General features: G+C 48.5%; 1 protein-coding gene across 1 annotated transcript in view; it reads right to left on the reverse strand.

The window, feature by feature from the left end:
- LOC100380729 (staphylococcal nuclease domain-containing protein 1) overlaps nucleotides 1-13381 on the reverse strand; it is a 319896-nt gene that overhangs the window by 206894 nt on the left and 99621 nt on the right. The window contains exon 16 of the mRNA XM_045722231.1: nucleotides 8049-8158. Within this exon, the coding sequence (XP_045578187.1) occupies nucleotides 8049-8158 (110 nt within the window). The remainder of the gene's footprint in view (nucleotides 1-8048; nucleotides 8159-13381) is intronic.

The raw sequence follows: 13381 nt of genomic DNA on the forward strand, positions 1-13381 counted from the left end.
TGTAAAAATGTTTGCCGACGATATACCTCAGGAGACGTATGGATTGTAGGAGGAAACATCAAAAGAGGAACTTATTTGGGCTGTTTCTAAATGCCTTTGCCCTGAAATACTGCCAAGCTATTTTAAAAGAAGTACGCATGGGAAGAGGGAGCGATTGTCAGTCAGAGATTAAGACGGCACACAGAGAGATGGGAGAGGGAGGGAGAGAGAGATAGACATCAAGACAGAGCAAGAGACAGAAAGAAAAAAGGTGGAGAGAGAGCGAGAGACACCAAGACACAGAGAGCAAGAGACATTTAAAAATAGTGGCAGAAATCATGGCTGCTCCTCTCAACACGCGCCACTTTAATTATGCGCATTTGCATCCAGAGAAATGAAGACGCCGTCGCCATCGCGCTTTAGAGAGAGAACATTGAAGAGTGATGACACCCCAACATACCAGCCGACCCATCAAGCCTGCACTAACACAGAATTCCTCAAAGGAGGAAAGGGGGAGAGAGGAGGCGAAAGAAGGAGGGAGAAGTAAGAGAAGGGGCAGAGGAGAGGGAATGATTTTTGACGTAGCGTTGGTTCGGCACAGCGAGGCCTTGAAGTCGAATACCCCTGCTAAGACTTCAAATTACTGGTATTGACAGTCTGATTCCGAAAAATACAAACACATCGGAGGAAATGCCTATGGAGAATTCCCTCTGAACTAAAATGAAACCCCATTCACTGAAAAATGGACCACTTGGAGAGCAGCTTCAATCAAACATCATTCACTAAATGAAAAAGAAATCTGCACTCAGTCAGAAAATGTCCTAAAATGAATTCACCTGGGCTCCATTCGCATCCATTGGAGCGGAGCGGCAGTTTTAAAACGCAGTGACACTGGGGGGATTGGAGCGGAGCGGCAGTTTTAAAACGCAGTGACACTGGGGGGATTGGAGCGGAGCGGCAGTTTTAAAACGCAGTGACACTGGGGGGATTGGAGCGGAGCGGCAGTTTTAAAACGCAGTGACACTGGGGGGATTGGAGCGGAGCGGCAGTTTTAAAACGCAGTGACACTAGGGGATTGGAGCGGAGCGGCAGTTTTAAAACGCAGTGACACTGGGGGGATTGGAGCGGAGCGGCAGTTTTAAAACGCAGTGACACTGGGGGGATTGGAGCGGAGCGGCAGTTTTAAAACGCAGTGACACTGGGGGGATTGGAGCGGCAGTTTTAAAACGCAGTGACACTGGGGGATTGGAGCGGCAGTTTTAAAACGCAGTGACACTGGGGGGATTGGAGCGGCAGTTTTAAAACGCAGTGACACTGGGGGGATTGGAGCGGCAGTTTTAAAACGCAGTGACACTGGGGGGATTGGAGCGGAGCGGCAGTTTTAAAACGCAGTGACACTGGGGGGATTGGGGCGGAAAAATGTAATCGGGCCACTTCGACTAAGGCCCTCATTTTCAACCTGGGGAATGAAGAGATGGAAAGAGTGAGATAACAGGATTTTTCTTTCCCTCTCAATCTCTCCCTGACCCTACTCCCTCCCTTTACCTCCCTCTCTCTTCCCCTCCCCGGTTCTCTCTGTCCATCCCTCTCTCCCTCTGTACAATTAGCTTGGGCAGTGTTAAGAGTGCATTAGCCACAACCAGTAGATTGAGGCAGCAGCAGCAGTCTCTCCTAAGCATGCTAACTCACACGGACGAGAGAGGGCAAGAAGGACTTGCATGTCGTGTGAGAGAAGGAAGACAATTTTGGGTTTTCCGAGGGTGTGCGTGACCGAGCTAACGTGGGTATGACTGTGGTCTTGCATGGCTCACTTGGTGGAGGATGGTGCTTGCACCGCCAGGGTTATGGGTTCGATTCCCGGGGCCACCAATACGTAAAATGTATTCACACATCCTGCTGTTCAAAGACCATTCACTGGCATTTTGTACTAGAAACCTGGCACCAGAAATAACAGCATCTCCTCAGTGGGTGACACCTACTCCCACTGCCTGCTGCACTGCTGCTTGGATTCCACCTGGAGATCTGTTCACCGTCTGCCCTGGCCTGTCTCCCCTGTCTGGTACAGGTAACCCACCACACTCAACCCTCTCTGTTCACCGTCTGCCCTGGCCTGTCTCCCCCTGTCTGGTACAGGTAACCCACCACACTCGCCCCTCTCTGTTCACCGTCTGCCCTGGCCTGTCTCCCCTGTCTGGTACAGGTAACCCACCACACTCACCCCTCTCTGTTCACCGTCTGCCCTGGCCTGTCTCCCCTGTCTGGTACAGGTAACCCACCACACTCACCCCTCTCTGTTCACCGTCTGCCCTGGCCTGTCTCCCCCTGTCTGGTACAGGTAACCCACCACACTCACCCCTCTCTGTTCACCGTCTGCCCTGGCCTGTCTCCCCTGTCTGGTACAGGTAACCCACCACACTCACCCCTCTCTGTTCACCGTCTGCCCTGGCCTGTCTCCCCTGTCTGGTACAGGTAACCCACCACACTCACCCCTCTCTGTTCACCGTCTGCCCTGGCCTGTCTCCCCCTGTCTGGTACAGGTAACCCCACCACACTCACCCCTCTCTGTTCACCGTCTGCCCTGGCCTGTCTCCCCCTGTCTGGTACAGGTACCCCCACCACACTCACCCCTCTCGGTTCACTGTCTGCCCTGGCCTGTCTCCCCCTGTCTGGTACAGGTACCCCCACCACACTCACCCCTCTCTGTTCACTGTCTGCCCTGGGCTGTCTCCCCCTGTCTGGTACAGGTACCCCCACCACACTCACCCCTCTCTGTTCACCGTCTGCCCTGGCCTGTCTCCCCCTGTCTGGTACAGGTACCCCCACCACACTCACCCCTCTCTGTTCACCGTCTGCCCTGGCCTGTCTCCCCCTGTCTGGTACAGGTACCCCCACCACACTCACCCCTCTCGGTTCACTGTCTGCCCTGGCCTGTCTCCCCCTGTCTGGTACAGGTACCCCCACCACACTCACCCCTCTCTGTTCACTGTCTGCCCTGGCCTGTCTCCCCCTGTCTGGTACAGGTACCCCCACCACACTCACCCCTCTCTGTTCACCGTCTGCCCTGGCCTGTCTCCCCCTGTCTGGTACAGGTACCCCCACCACACTCACCCCTCTCTGTTCACCGTCTGCCCTGGCCTGTCTCCCCCTGTCTGGTACAGGTACCCCCACCACACTCACCCCTCTCTCCCGAGCTTTCGCTCGCCTCCAACACTCACGCACTGTTGGGGCGAGTGACTCTGAACTTACAATGGCTAGCCCCAAGTCGTTACATTTGATTTTTTTCTTGTGCATTTTGCTATTTGCCTCATGACTCCTGCATGCTTTGTTGACTACAAACTTTCTTTACCCACCCGTGGGACAGACTTTGTTCCTACACTCGGGACTGACTCTCTATTGGTTACACAGACTTTTGGCCTCCCATCCTATTCTAACCACCTCTGACCGGCTTTGTATTCATGTTACCTGATGAAATTGCTGTACAACATGATCTCGTTGCCATCTGATGCACATTCAGATGTAATAAATCCACACTGCAGAGCTCTCCCTGTACTATGCCGTGCCTTGATGTGCCTGTACACCCCGGCCCACCTATTGTTGCTAGCTGCAAGTCTGACTTGTGCTCTGATATCTGTTTCACTGATTTCAGCCCTCGTAAAAGCCTGGGGTTTCTGCATGTTCACACTAGAAGCTTATTACCTAAAATGGATCAACTGAAAGTGTGGGTTCACAGCTCCAATCCAGATGTGTTGGTCATTACTGAGACGTGGTTAAGGAAGAGTGTTTTGAATACTGATAACCTTTCTGGTTATAACCTTTTTCGGTAAGACAGATCTTCCAAAGGTGGGGGAGTAGCAATCTTTACCAAGGATCACCTTCAGTGCTCGGTTGTCTCCGCCAAGTCTGTCCCCAAACAATTTGATTTGCTGGTTTTAAGCATTAAACTTTCAAATAGCTCTTTGTTGACTGTTGCTGGGTGTTATCGTCCTCCATCAGCACCAGCCTGCACCCTACCTGCTCTAAGCTCTCTCCTGGCCCCTTACACTAAGTCTGAATTTGTCCTACTAGGTGACCTAAACTGGGACATGCTTAAACCACGTGACCAGGTCCTAAAGCAATGGGACTCCCAAAATATTTCTCAGATTATCACCAATCCCACAAGGTATGACACCAAATACCCAGAAAAGGCTACTCTTCTTGATGTTATCCTCACAAATAATCATGATAGGTATCAGTCTGGTGTTTTCTGTAATGACCTTAGTGATCGCTGTTTTATAGCCTGTGTTCGTAATGGCTGCTCAGTGAAACGACCTGTCCTGATTTGTCATAGACGCTTGCTAAAAAACTTTAATGAGCAAGCCTTCCTTCATGAACTGGCCTCTGTAAAATGGTATAGAATCAGCGGGATCCCCTTTGTCGAAGACGCTTGGACCTTCTTTTTTGATATTTTCAGTGGTATTGGTCACAAACACATCCCCAAAACAGGTTCAGCCCTGGTTTAACCGTGATCTTGCAGAGTTACTCCACCTCAAGAATTGCATTTGGCGAAAGGCTCGGCACACGCATACTCAGGCTGATTGGCTATCGTTCAGGCAAATGAGAAACGTGTACTCAGGCTATCCGGAAGGCCAAAGTTACTTTAAGGAGCAGTTCTCTCTCTGTGGGTCTAACCCCAAGAAGTTCTGGAAAACGGTTAAAGACCTGGAGAATAAACCCTCCTCCTCACAGCTGCCCATGTCTCTTAAAGTTGATGATGTGGTTGTTACTGACAAGAAGCACATGGCTGAACTCTTTAATCACCACTTCATTAAGTCAGGATTCCTATTTGACTCAGCCATGCCTCCTTGCCCGTCCAACATTTCCTGGAAGGCAGCCACGGTTCGTCCTTTATTTAAAGGGGAGATGAAGCTGATCCTAACAGTGATAGGCCTATTTCTATTTTGATCTGTTTATAAAAAGTGTTGGAAATACTTGTCAATAATCAACTGACTGGCTTTCTTGATGTCTATAGTATTCTCTCGGGTATGCAATCTGGTTTCCGCTCAGGTTATGGATGTGTCACTGCAACCTTAAAGGTCCTCAATGATGTCAATATTGCACTTGATTCTAAGCAATATTGTGCTGCTATTTTTTTTGACTTGGCCAAAACCTTTGATACGGTGGACCATTCCATTCGCGTGGGCCAGCTAAGGAGTATTGGTTTCTGAGTGGTCTTTGGCCTGGTTTGCTAACTACCTCTCTCAAAGAGTGCAGTGTATAAAGTCAGAAAATCTGCTGTCTCAGCCACTGCCTGTCACCAAGGGAGTACCACAAGGCTCAATCCTAGGCCCCACGCTCTTTTCAATTTACATCAACAACATAGCTCAGGCAGTAGGAAGCTCTCTCATCCATTTATATGCAGATGATACAGTCTTATACACAGCTGGCCCCTCCCCGGATTTTGTGTTAAATGCTCTACAACAAAGCTTTCTTAGTGTCCAACAAGCTTTCTCTACCCTTAACCTTGTTCTGAACACCTCCAAAACAAAGGTCATGTGGTTTGGTAAGAAGAATACCCCTCTTCCCACAGGTGTGATTACTACCTCTGAGGGTTTAGAGCTTGAGGTAGTCACCTCATACAAGTACTTGGGAGTATGGCTAGACGGTGCACTGTTCTTCTCTCAGCACATATCAAAGCTGCAGGCTAAAGATAAATGTAGACTTGGTTTCCTCTATCGTAATCGCTCCTCTTTCACCCCAGCTGCCAAACTAACCCTGATTCAGATGACCATCCTACCCATGCTAGATTACGGAGACATCATTTATAGATTGGCAGGTAATGGTGCTCTCGAGCGGCTAGATGTTCTTTACCATTCAGCCATCAGATTTACCACCAATGCTCCTTATAGGACTCATCAGTGCACTCTATACTCCTCTGTAAACTGGTCATCTCTGTATACCCGTCGCAAGACCCACTGGTTGATGCTTATTTATAAAACCCTCTTAGGCCTCACTCCCCTCTATCTGAGATATCTACTGCAGCCCTCATCCTCCACATACAACACCCGTTCTGCCAGTCACATTCTGTTAAAGGTCCCCAAAGCACAAACATCCCTGGGTCGCTCTTCTTTTCAGTTCGCTGCAGCTAGTGACTGGAACGAGCTGCAACAAACACTCAAACTGGACAGTTTTATCTCAAGATCTTCATTCAAAGACTCAATCATAGACACTTACTGACAGTTGTGGCTGCTTTGTATGATGTATTGTTGTATCTACCGCCTTGTTATGTTGTCTTAGGTCTCTATGTAGTGTTGTGTCTCGTTGTGATGTGTGTTTTATCCTAAATTTATATTGTATTTATTTAAAAAATAATGGCCTTTTGATAGGCCGTCATTGTAAATAAGAATGTTCTTAACTGACTTGCCTAGTTAAATAAAGTAAACATTTTAATATATATATATTTTTTTTAAGTCGCTTTGAATAAAAGCTAAATGGCATATATTACTTATTATATTGTGTTGAGTATAACATTGTGTGTGTGTGTGTGTATGAATGTGTGGGTGTTATGCATGTGTGTCCCTGTCAGCCAGAGTGGTCCGAGTCCGACTGTGCCCCCATCACTAATACTCCCCGTGTTAACCTTAACTAAAATCTAGTGCAGCAATCTGGCTAGCTCAGCTCATCCTACACAGGCTAGCCTTCTAGCTCCACACCAGCCAAAACATTTGGCCTCAAAGCCACATTTCCATGACAGTTAGAGGGGCTCAAAGGAGCATGGGATATGCACGCCCCCGCAGAGCCCTTCAACAGGGTCCAAGGGAGAGGAGAGTTACAGTAGGCAAGCTGTCCTTGGATTCAGAGCTAGCTTCAATGGGCACCAGTTAATTCAGCAGCTTTCTGTTTAACATGTCAAACTTTTGGATCTAGGATCAGCTTACCTGTGCCAAATTATACCCTTAATTATTAGTGGGGAGATACAAAACTGACCTTGAATCAGTTTGTAAAAGGGAGTATCTAGAGGGTGTGTCAAGGCCATATTTTCCAGAGGGGTTGGGAAGTCGGCCAATGAAAGGTTTTGGGTTTCAGAGAGAGTGGGACATAACAGGGTGGTTTTGAGGTGGCTAAATTATCGTCTCCCCTTCTTTCTGCTCTACCATTATTCAACTGAGACGTTCTATGGATTTGGTCAAGTGATGGAATGGAGGCCCTAATCGTCTCTCCACGGCCCGTCAGAAAAGGATGTATGGCAGAAGAACATTAGGGGAAGGGAAGACTAGGCCTCGGTTCACAGTTAACACAAACAACTCCTATCGTCAATTTAGAATGGCATTCACCAAGGGAAACTAGGCACCAGAGTTCCATAGATGAACCTAAATGGAGGTCAAACATGATCCAAAATTGGCGACCTTCCACGCAACTCAGAGGGTGCGTTCGTAAATTCACTCTGGCTATCAACTCCGATTTCAGAGCACTCGTCCGAGTGTGCTAAAGCACAGAACAACTGATGAATTTACAAACATTAAACACCCGTTGAATATGGCCGGTGTCAGTAAACGTCGGCAAAAAAGCATAATTACTACGGTGAGTAAAATGAGGTGAGTGAGGAATTCTCTCATTTGTGTCCAGAAGTATCTAGCAAGCTAGCCAATTAGCGTGGATGCTTGACTGCCGTTGTGAGGTCAGAACGCTCGGATCAACCCTACATCCAGTGTGGTCTCTGAACCCTCAGAGAAAGAAACGTTCTGAATTTACTAACGGACAATCTGACAACGGTCTAAATTTACGAACGCCCAGAGCACACTCTGAACACACTCTGGCACTGCAGAGTGAATTTACGAACACACCCAGAGTCATCAAAAACCACGCTACAGAAAGCCAGGAGACAAAAACCACGCTACAGAAAGCCAGGAGACAAAAACCACGCTAAAGAAAGCCAGGAGACAAAAACCACGCTAAAGAAAGCCAGGAGACAAAATGAAACTGGAGGTCGAATGTGATCCAATATGTCCGACCGCAAAACCAGCCAAACATGCAGTCGCAAGTTAAACCACTGAAATCAAAGAAATTGGAGCCAAAATGAATGTTGCTCTTACCTCTCTCTGCAGTACCAGCTCCTTGGTGAAGGCCATGGCCTCGTCGCTGAAGGGCTCAGCCACCTGCATGCCGCCGGGCATGTTCCTGGAGCCGCGCGGACACTCGATACCTGGCCAATGAGAAACACAGAACAAGTGTCAAGGGTCAGCAAAACAGCCAATAAAAATAACTATGAGGTTAGACAACATTTAGACCAGTTAGAATGTTACGGTCCAACAAGTTGAAGTTGCACCTAACAACTGATACAGGGGTCAAAATCGGACATTTATTTCAACCCCGTAACGACCCAGCGTTAGGACAGTGACGATATACCGATGCCACCATGACAGGTGAAGTGGCACTAGAGATTAGTGGAGCTGAGCATTGCTGTGCTTCAACGGCGGCAGCTTCATCCTTTGTTTGGCCGTCCCCTGGCGCTGACCTTGCTATTCATGACTATTAACTGAAGTGGGTCTTTTCACTGGGTAGTGGATTAAAAGAACAGCCAGGGAGAGGATGGGAGGGATGGAGGACAGGAGGGCTATAGGGTGGCTTCTTATAGGAAAGCTGTGAGGCGATGCATGCTTATCTCTTGCACTCAGAGTTGGCTGAGTGTGTGTGTTTGAAAGAGAGCGTGTGTGTTTGACAGAGAATGTGTGTGTGTGTTTAAAAGTTAATGTGTGAGCAAGTAGGGGTGGTGAGGGACGGTGCGCTGAGGGGCAGCGCGGTGAGGGGCAGCGTTGTGTGGTGAGGGGCAGCGTTGTGTGGTGAGGGGCAGCGTTGTGCGGTGAGGGGCAGCGTTGTGCGGTGAGGGGCAGCGTTGCGCGGTGAGGGGCAGCGTTGTGCGGTGAGGGGCAGCGCGGTGTGGTGAGGGGCAGCGCGGATGCGGTGAGGGGCCTTGCGGTGCGGTGAGGGGCGGTGCGGTGAGGGGCGGTGCGGTGAGGGGCAGCGCGGTGCGGTGAGGGGCAGCGTGGTGTGGTGAGGGGCAGCGTGGTGTAGTGAGGCGTGGTGTGGTGAAGGGCAGCGTGGTGTGGTGAAGGGCAGCGTGGTGTAGTAAGGGGCAGCGTGGTGTAGTGAGGGGCAGCGTGGTGTGGTGAAGGGCAGCATGGTGTAGTGAGGGGCAGCGTGGTGAGGTGTGTGCTAGGCTAGGCTAGACTCTGTATGCTGAGTGGTGAGGTGTGTGCTAGGCTAGACTAGACTCTGTATGCTGAGTGGTGAGGTGTGTGCTAGGCTAGGCTAGACTAGACTCTGTATGCTGAGTGGTGAGGTGTGTGCTAGGCTAGACTAGACTCTGTATGCTGAGTGGTGAGGTGTGTGCTAGGCTAGACTAGACTCTGTATGCTGAGTGGTGAGGTGTGTGCTAGGCTAGACTAGACTCTGTATGCTGAGTGGTGAGGTGTGTGCTAGGCTAGACTAGACTCTGTATGCTGAGTGGTGAGGTGTGTGCTAGGCTAGACTAGACTCTGTATGCTGAGTGGTGAGGTGTGTGCTAGGCTAGACTAGACTCTGTATGCTGAGTGGTGAGGTGTGTGCTAGGCTAGACTAGACTCTGTATGCTGAGTGCAGGGCCGATGCAGCTACTGTAGCTACTGTAGCTGGCGCTTGGCTAGGAACCTTTGATGTCTGGGATGATGCCTTCAGTGGAAAGCAACTTGAGCTTCAATCAAGACACCACCTCTGTCTTCTCCCCACGTCAGGACTTCAAACACACACACTTGAGGAGCGAGCATGGTGCAGGGCTCTCCAACAAGCAAACAGCATTCCTCCTCTGTGGCTGCTGACAAGAACCCTCATATCTACGTAAACTAAGTCAACTTTGCAAACTACACACAAGCAAATTATACACACTCAACACCCATGAAAACTCCAACAGACATTCACTCATTGTATCCCTCTATCCAATGCGCACAACATCTCTCTCTCACACACACACACACACACACACACACACACACACACACACACACACACCTCCCCCTATCGACTCTCCACCCTGTTGCATTGATTCATGTAAACTCAGACTTTGTTGGTTCTGCTGGGCGCTACACCCAACAACATTGTGCTAACAAAGCAACATCAGCCTCCTGTCCAAAAACTCAGAGTCATCTTCTAGTAATCTGGAGGCTCCCGCCAATCCTGATTGGTCTGTATGCTAACCACATCCGACATGATTGGACTAGAGAAGAGACAGAGGAAAAGGTGGACCGGGGGTCAAGTTTGTGATGATTGGGTCCTCATTTTGGCACTGACTGACTAACCAGCGTGCAAACACACACATTTCCTAGCAATGCTGTGTTAGCAAAACTTCCCCCATACACACGCACACACACACGGACACACCGACAATTCTCATCTCACCCCTCTAACAAAACAAAAACATATTTTCTGTTGAACCCGCGGCATGGCGAGACCACAGAGGCTGAAGACTCAATTACCTCTTAATAGCCAGTAAATAGTCCCTAGATTAGCATTTAAATTGCCCAGTGTGCGTTCCGTCCCGGCTCCAAGGAGGAAGGAAAAGTCATTTCAGTCCAGCAGCATCCCCAGTATTTTTAGCCATGTTTTGGCCTGGGATTGACCGAGTGAGTGGCTGGGCCAGTATTGTATAAGACCGAGAGAGGGGTGGAGAAGCCAAGCTTAAAGTAAACTGCTTTCACTAAGGGATGTCTTTCTCTCTAGGACAGATGGTGAGGATGGGACAGACACAGGGGCTCCATAGGGACAATAAAACCTTTCTCTCTAGGACAGATGGTGAGGATGGGACAGACACAGGGGCTCCATAGGGACAATAAAACCTTTCTCTCTAGGACAGATGGTGAGGATGGGACAGACACAGGGGCTCCATAGGGACAATAAAACTTTTCTCTCTAGGACAGATGGTGAGGATGGGACAGACACAGGGGCTCCATAGGGACAATAAAACCTTTCTCTCTAGGACAGATGGTGAGGATGGGACAGACACAGGGGCTCCATAGGGACAATAAAACCTTTCTCTCTAGGACAGATGGTGAGGATGGGACAGACACAGGGGCTCCATAGGGACAATAAAACCTTTCTCTCTAGGACAGATGGTGAGGATGGGACAGACACAGGGGCTCCATAGGGACAATAAAACCTTTCTCTCTAGGACAGATGGAGAGGATGGGACAGACACTGGGGCTCCATAGGGACAATAAAACCTGGATCTGTGTTTTTCAATGTGGATCAAATCCAAACTAACACAACTGTTTCAATTAAACGTATCAACTAATCACCAAGCTTTTGATTAGCTGAGGCAGGTGGAAACACTGGGCTACCCTATGGGGCCAGACCCGTCCCCCAGCCCCCGTATGGACACACAAACAGCTCTGCTCAGTAGTGCTGGCTGGCCACGCGCATAAAATGTAACGTTTTAAAATCGGTAATCCCGGTGAGCGATGCGCCGGATGAAATACGGCCTGTCCCCGTCCCAGCAGCCTCTGCCCAATCCTCCCTCACACACAAAAACGTACACAGTCGTTTACACACACATGCGCACACACAGGTGCCCTGGAATAGCTGCTCTACAAATCACCTGTGACCAGAGCATATGTGCTACTGAGCACTGTGGTTCAGACAGCTCCCTGTTTTATGCAAGCAGACACAACTTCACCCCTGTGATGAAAACACTCAGACAATCTCTCTCCCGCTTTCTCTATCATTCCCTCTCTCTCACTCCCTTCCCCTCTAAATCTTTAATTCCCTCCCACCTGCTCTTTCTTTTCATCACTTTCTCCATCATTCCTTGCCTTTCAATCTCTCCATCTACCTCTCCACATCACTTGTTCTCTCCCCTCTTCCATCCACCTACATCCCTCTACCTCCCCTTCTCTCCCACTCTTTTTCAATTGCAAGTCACAAACAGTGAAGTGAGAGGATGGTCAGAGAGGCTTGGAAATTGCATTAGGGCTTTTAAATTTGCCTTTAAATGGGCATTGAGAAAAAGTGAGATTGGATTAGAGAGGAAGAGGAGGCGGGAGTTGCTTTGCTACATATAGCCTGTACTTAATATAACCTACCTGTCGACTTCCCGCGACAATGTCGCGAAGAGCAGCAGTTAACTACAGAGGCTGTGTAGCTCCAACCCGATTATTCAACACCTAGTTACACATTTTGTTAACTACTTGTCCAAGATATCAGTTACATGGAAAAACAACTTAGAAACGCACAAAAGCAGACACTTTTGACGAAAAACACGAAAAAGTTCCCTCTACCTGCAGCTGCTACTAGCAACAAAAATTGTGAAGAAGAACAGCCTGGTGACCCAGTTCTAAAGTAGATTCGCAAAATATCCAAGAGAAAATTGCAAAAGAGGGCAAGGATGTGGCTGAAATAAAACATGCAGTGAGCGCACTGAAAACAAAAGTGGACACTCTCCACAACCAAGTTACAAACGCCGAAGAGAGGATATCAACATTGGAGGACAAGAACACCTGCCTAAACCACACTGTTGAAAGAAATTGCGATTTTGATCGAAAAACTGGAAGAACAACTTCAATACCAGGAAAGTTAGTCAGAGAAACAAACTTCAGATCAGAGGGGTTCCCGAAATCCACATAAATACGGTGGATTGTATGAAAGACATTTTACACAATCTAGTTGAGGACACACCGGAGGATGTTAACAACATGACCATTGGGAAAACAACACTGCGCCCAGGACCAGCAACGCGCGACCCCCGGCCTATCCTGGTGAAATTCTTACCATTCACCGACAGGGAGAAGGTCCGGCTCAGAGCAAAATAACTTTTCACTGGAAAGGGACAAAGGTGGAGTTTTCCCTGACTTTTCCAAGGAGGTTCAGGACAAGAGAAATGCGTTCATAGAGGTGAGAGACATGTGCATGAAATGGGGACTGAAATGCTCCTTGCACTACCCTGCCGTGTTCTGGGTTACTGTGAGAGGACCACTAAGTCGTTTTACAGACCCAAAGGAGGCAAAGAAAAGTGTTGCAGATGTTAACGAGGCCGAACAATCTGAGTAGTGTGGTAGGCTATGGAAGATCCGCATGGCGGCAGTGGATCATCACGGATGGACTACCATTTTTGTCTAAGCTGATAGAACTTCCTATGTTGTGAGTAACATTCTCACTGAGTGTTTATGCTTAGAATATTATCATGTTCTTTGAAAAACAGGTACATGTCTGGGAAGCTTTTAAAGCATACATAAGTGGAGTAATAATACAATGATCAGTTACTATAAAGAAACAAGATAAACAGAAAATTGATCAACTTGAAACAGAGCTCAAAACTCTGGAGAAGGAATATTAGTCCAAGCCTAACAATATTTCTCTGGTAAACTTGACGAAAACCAAATACGAGCTGGATACTTTATTC

This window comes from Salmo salar, chromosome ssa07 (genome assembly GCF_905237065.1).
Source record: "Salmo salar chromosome ssa07, Ssal_v3.1, whole genome shotgun sequence".
Classification (NCBI taxonomy): domain Eukaryota; kingdom Metazoa; phylum Chordata; class Actinopteri; order Salmoniformes; family Salmonidae; genus Salmo; species Salmo salar.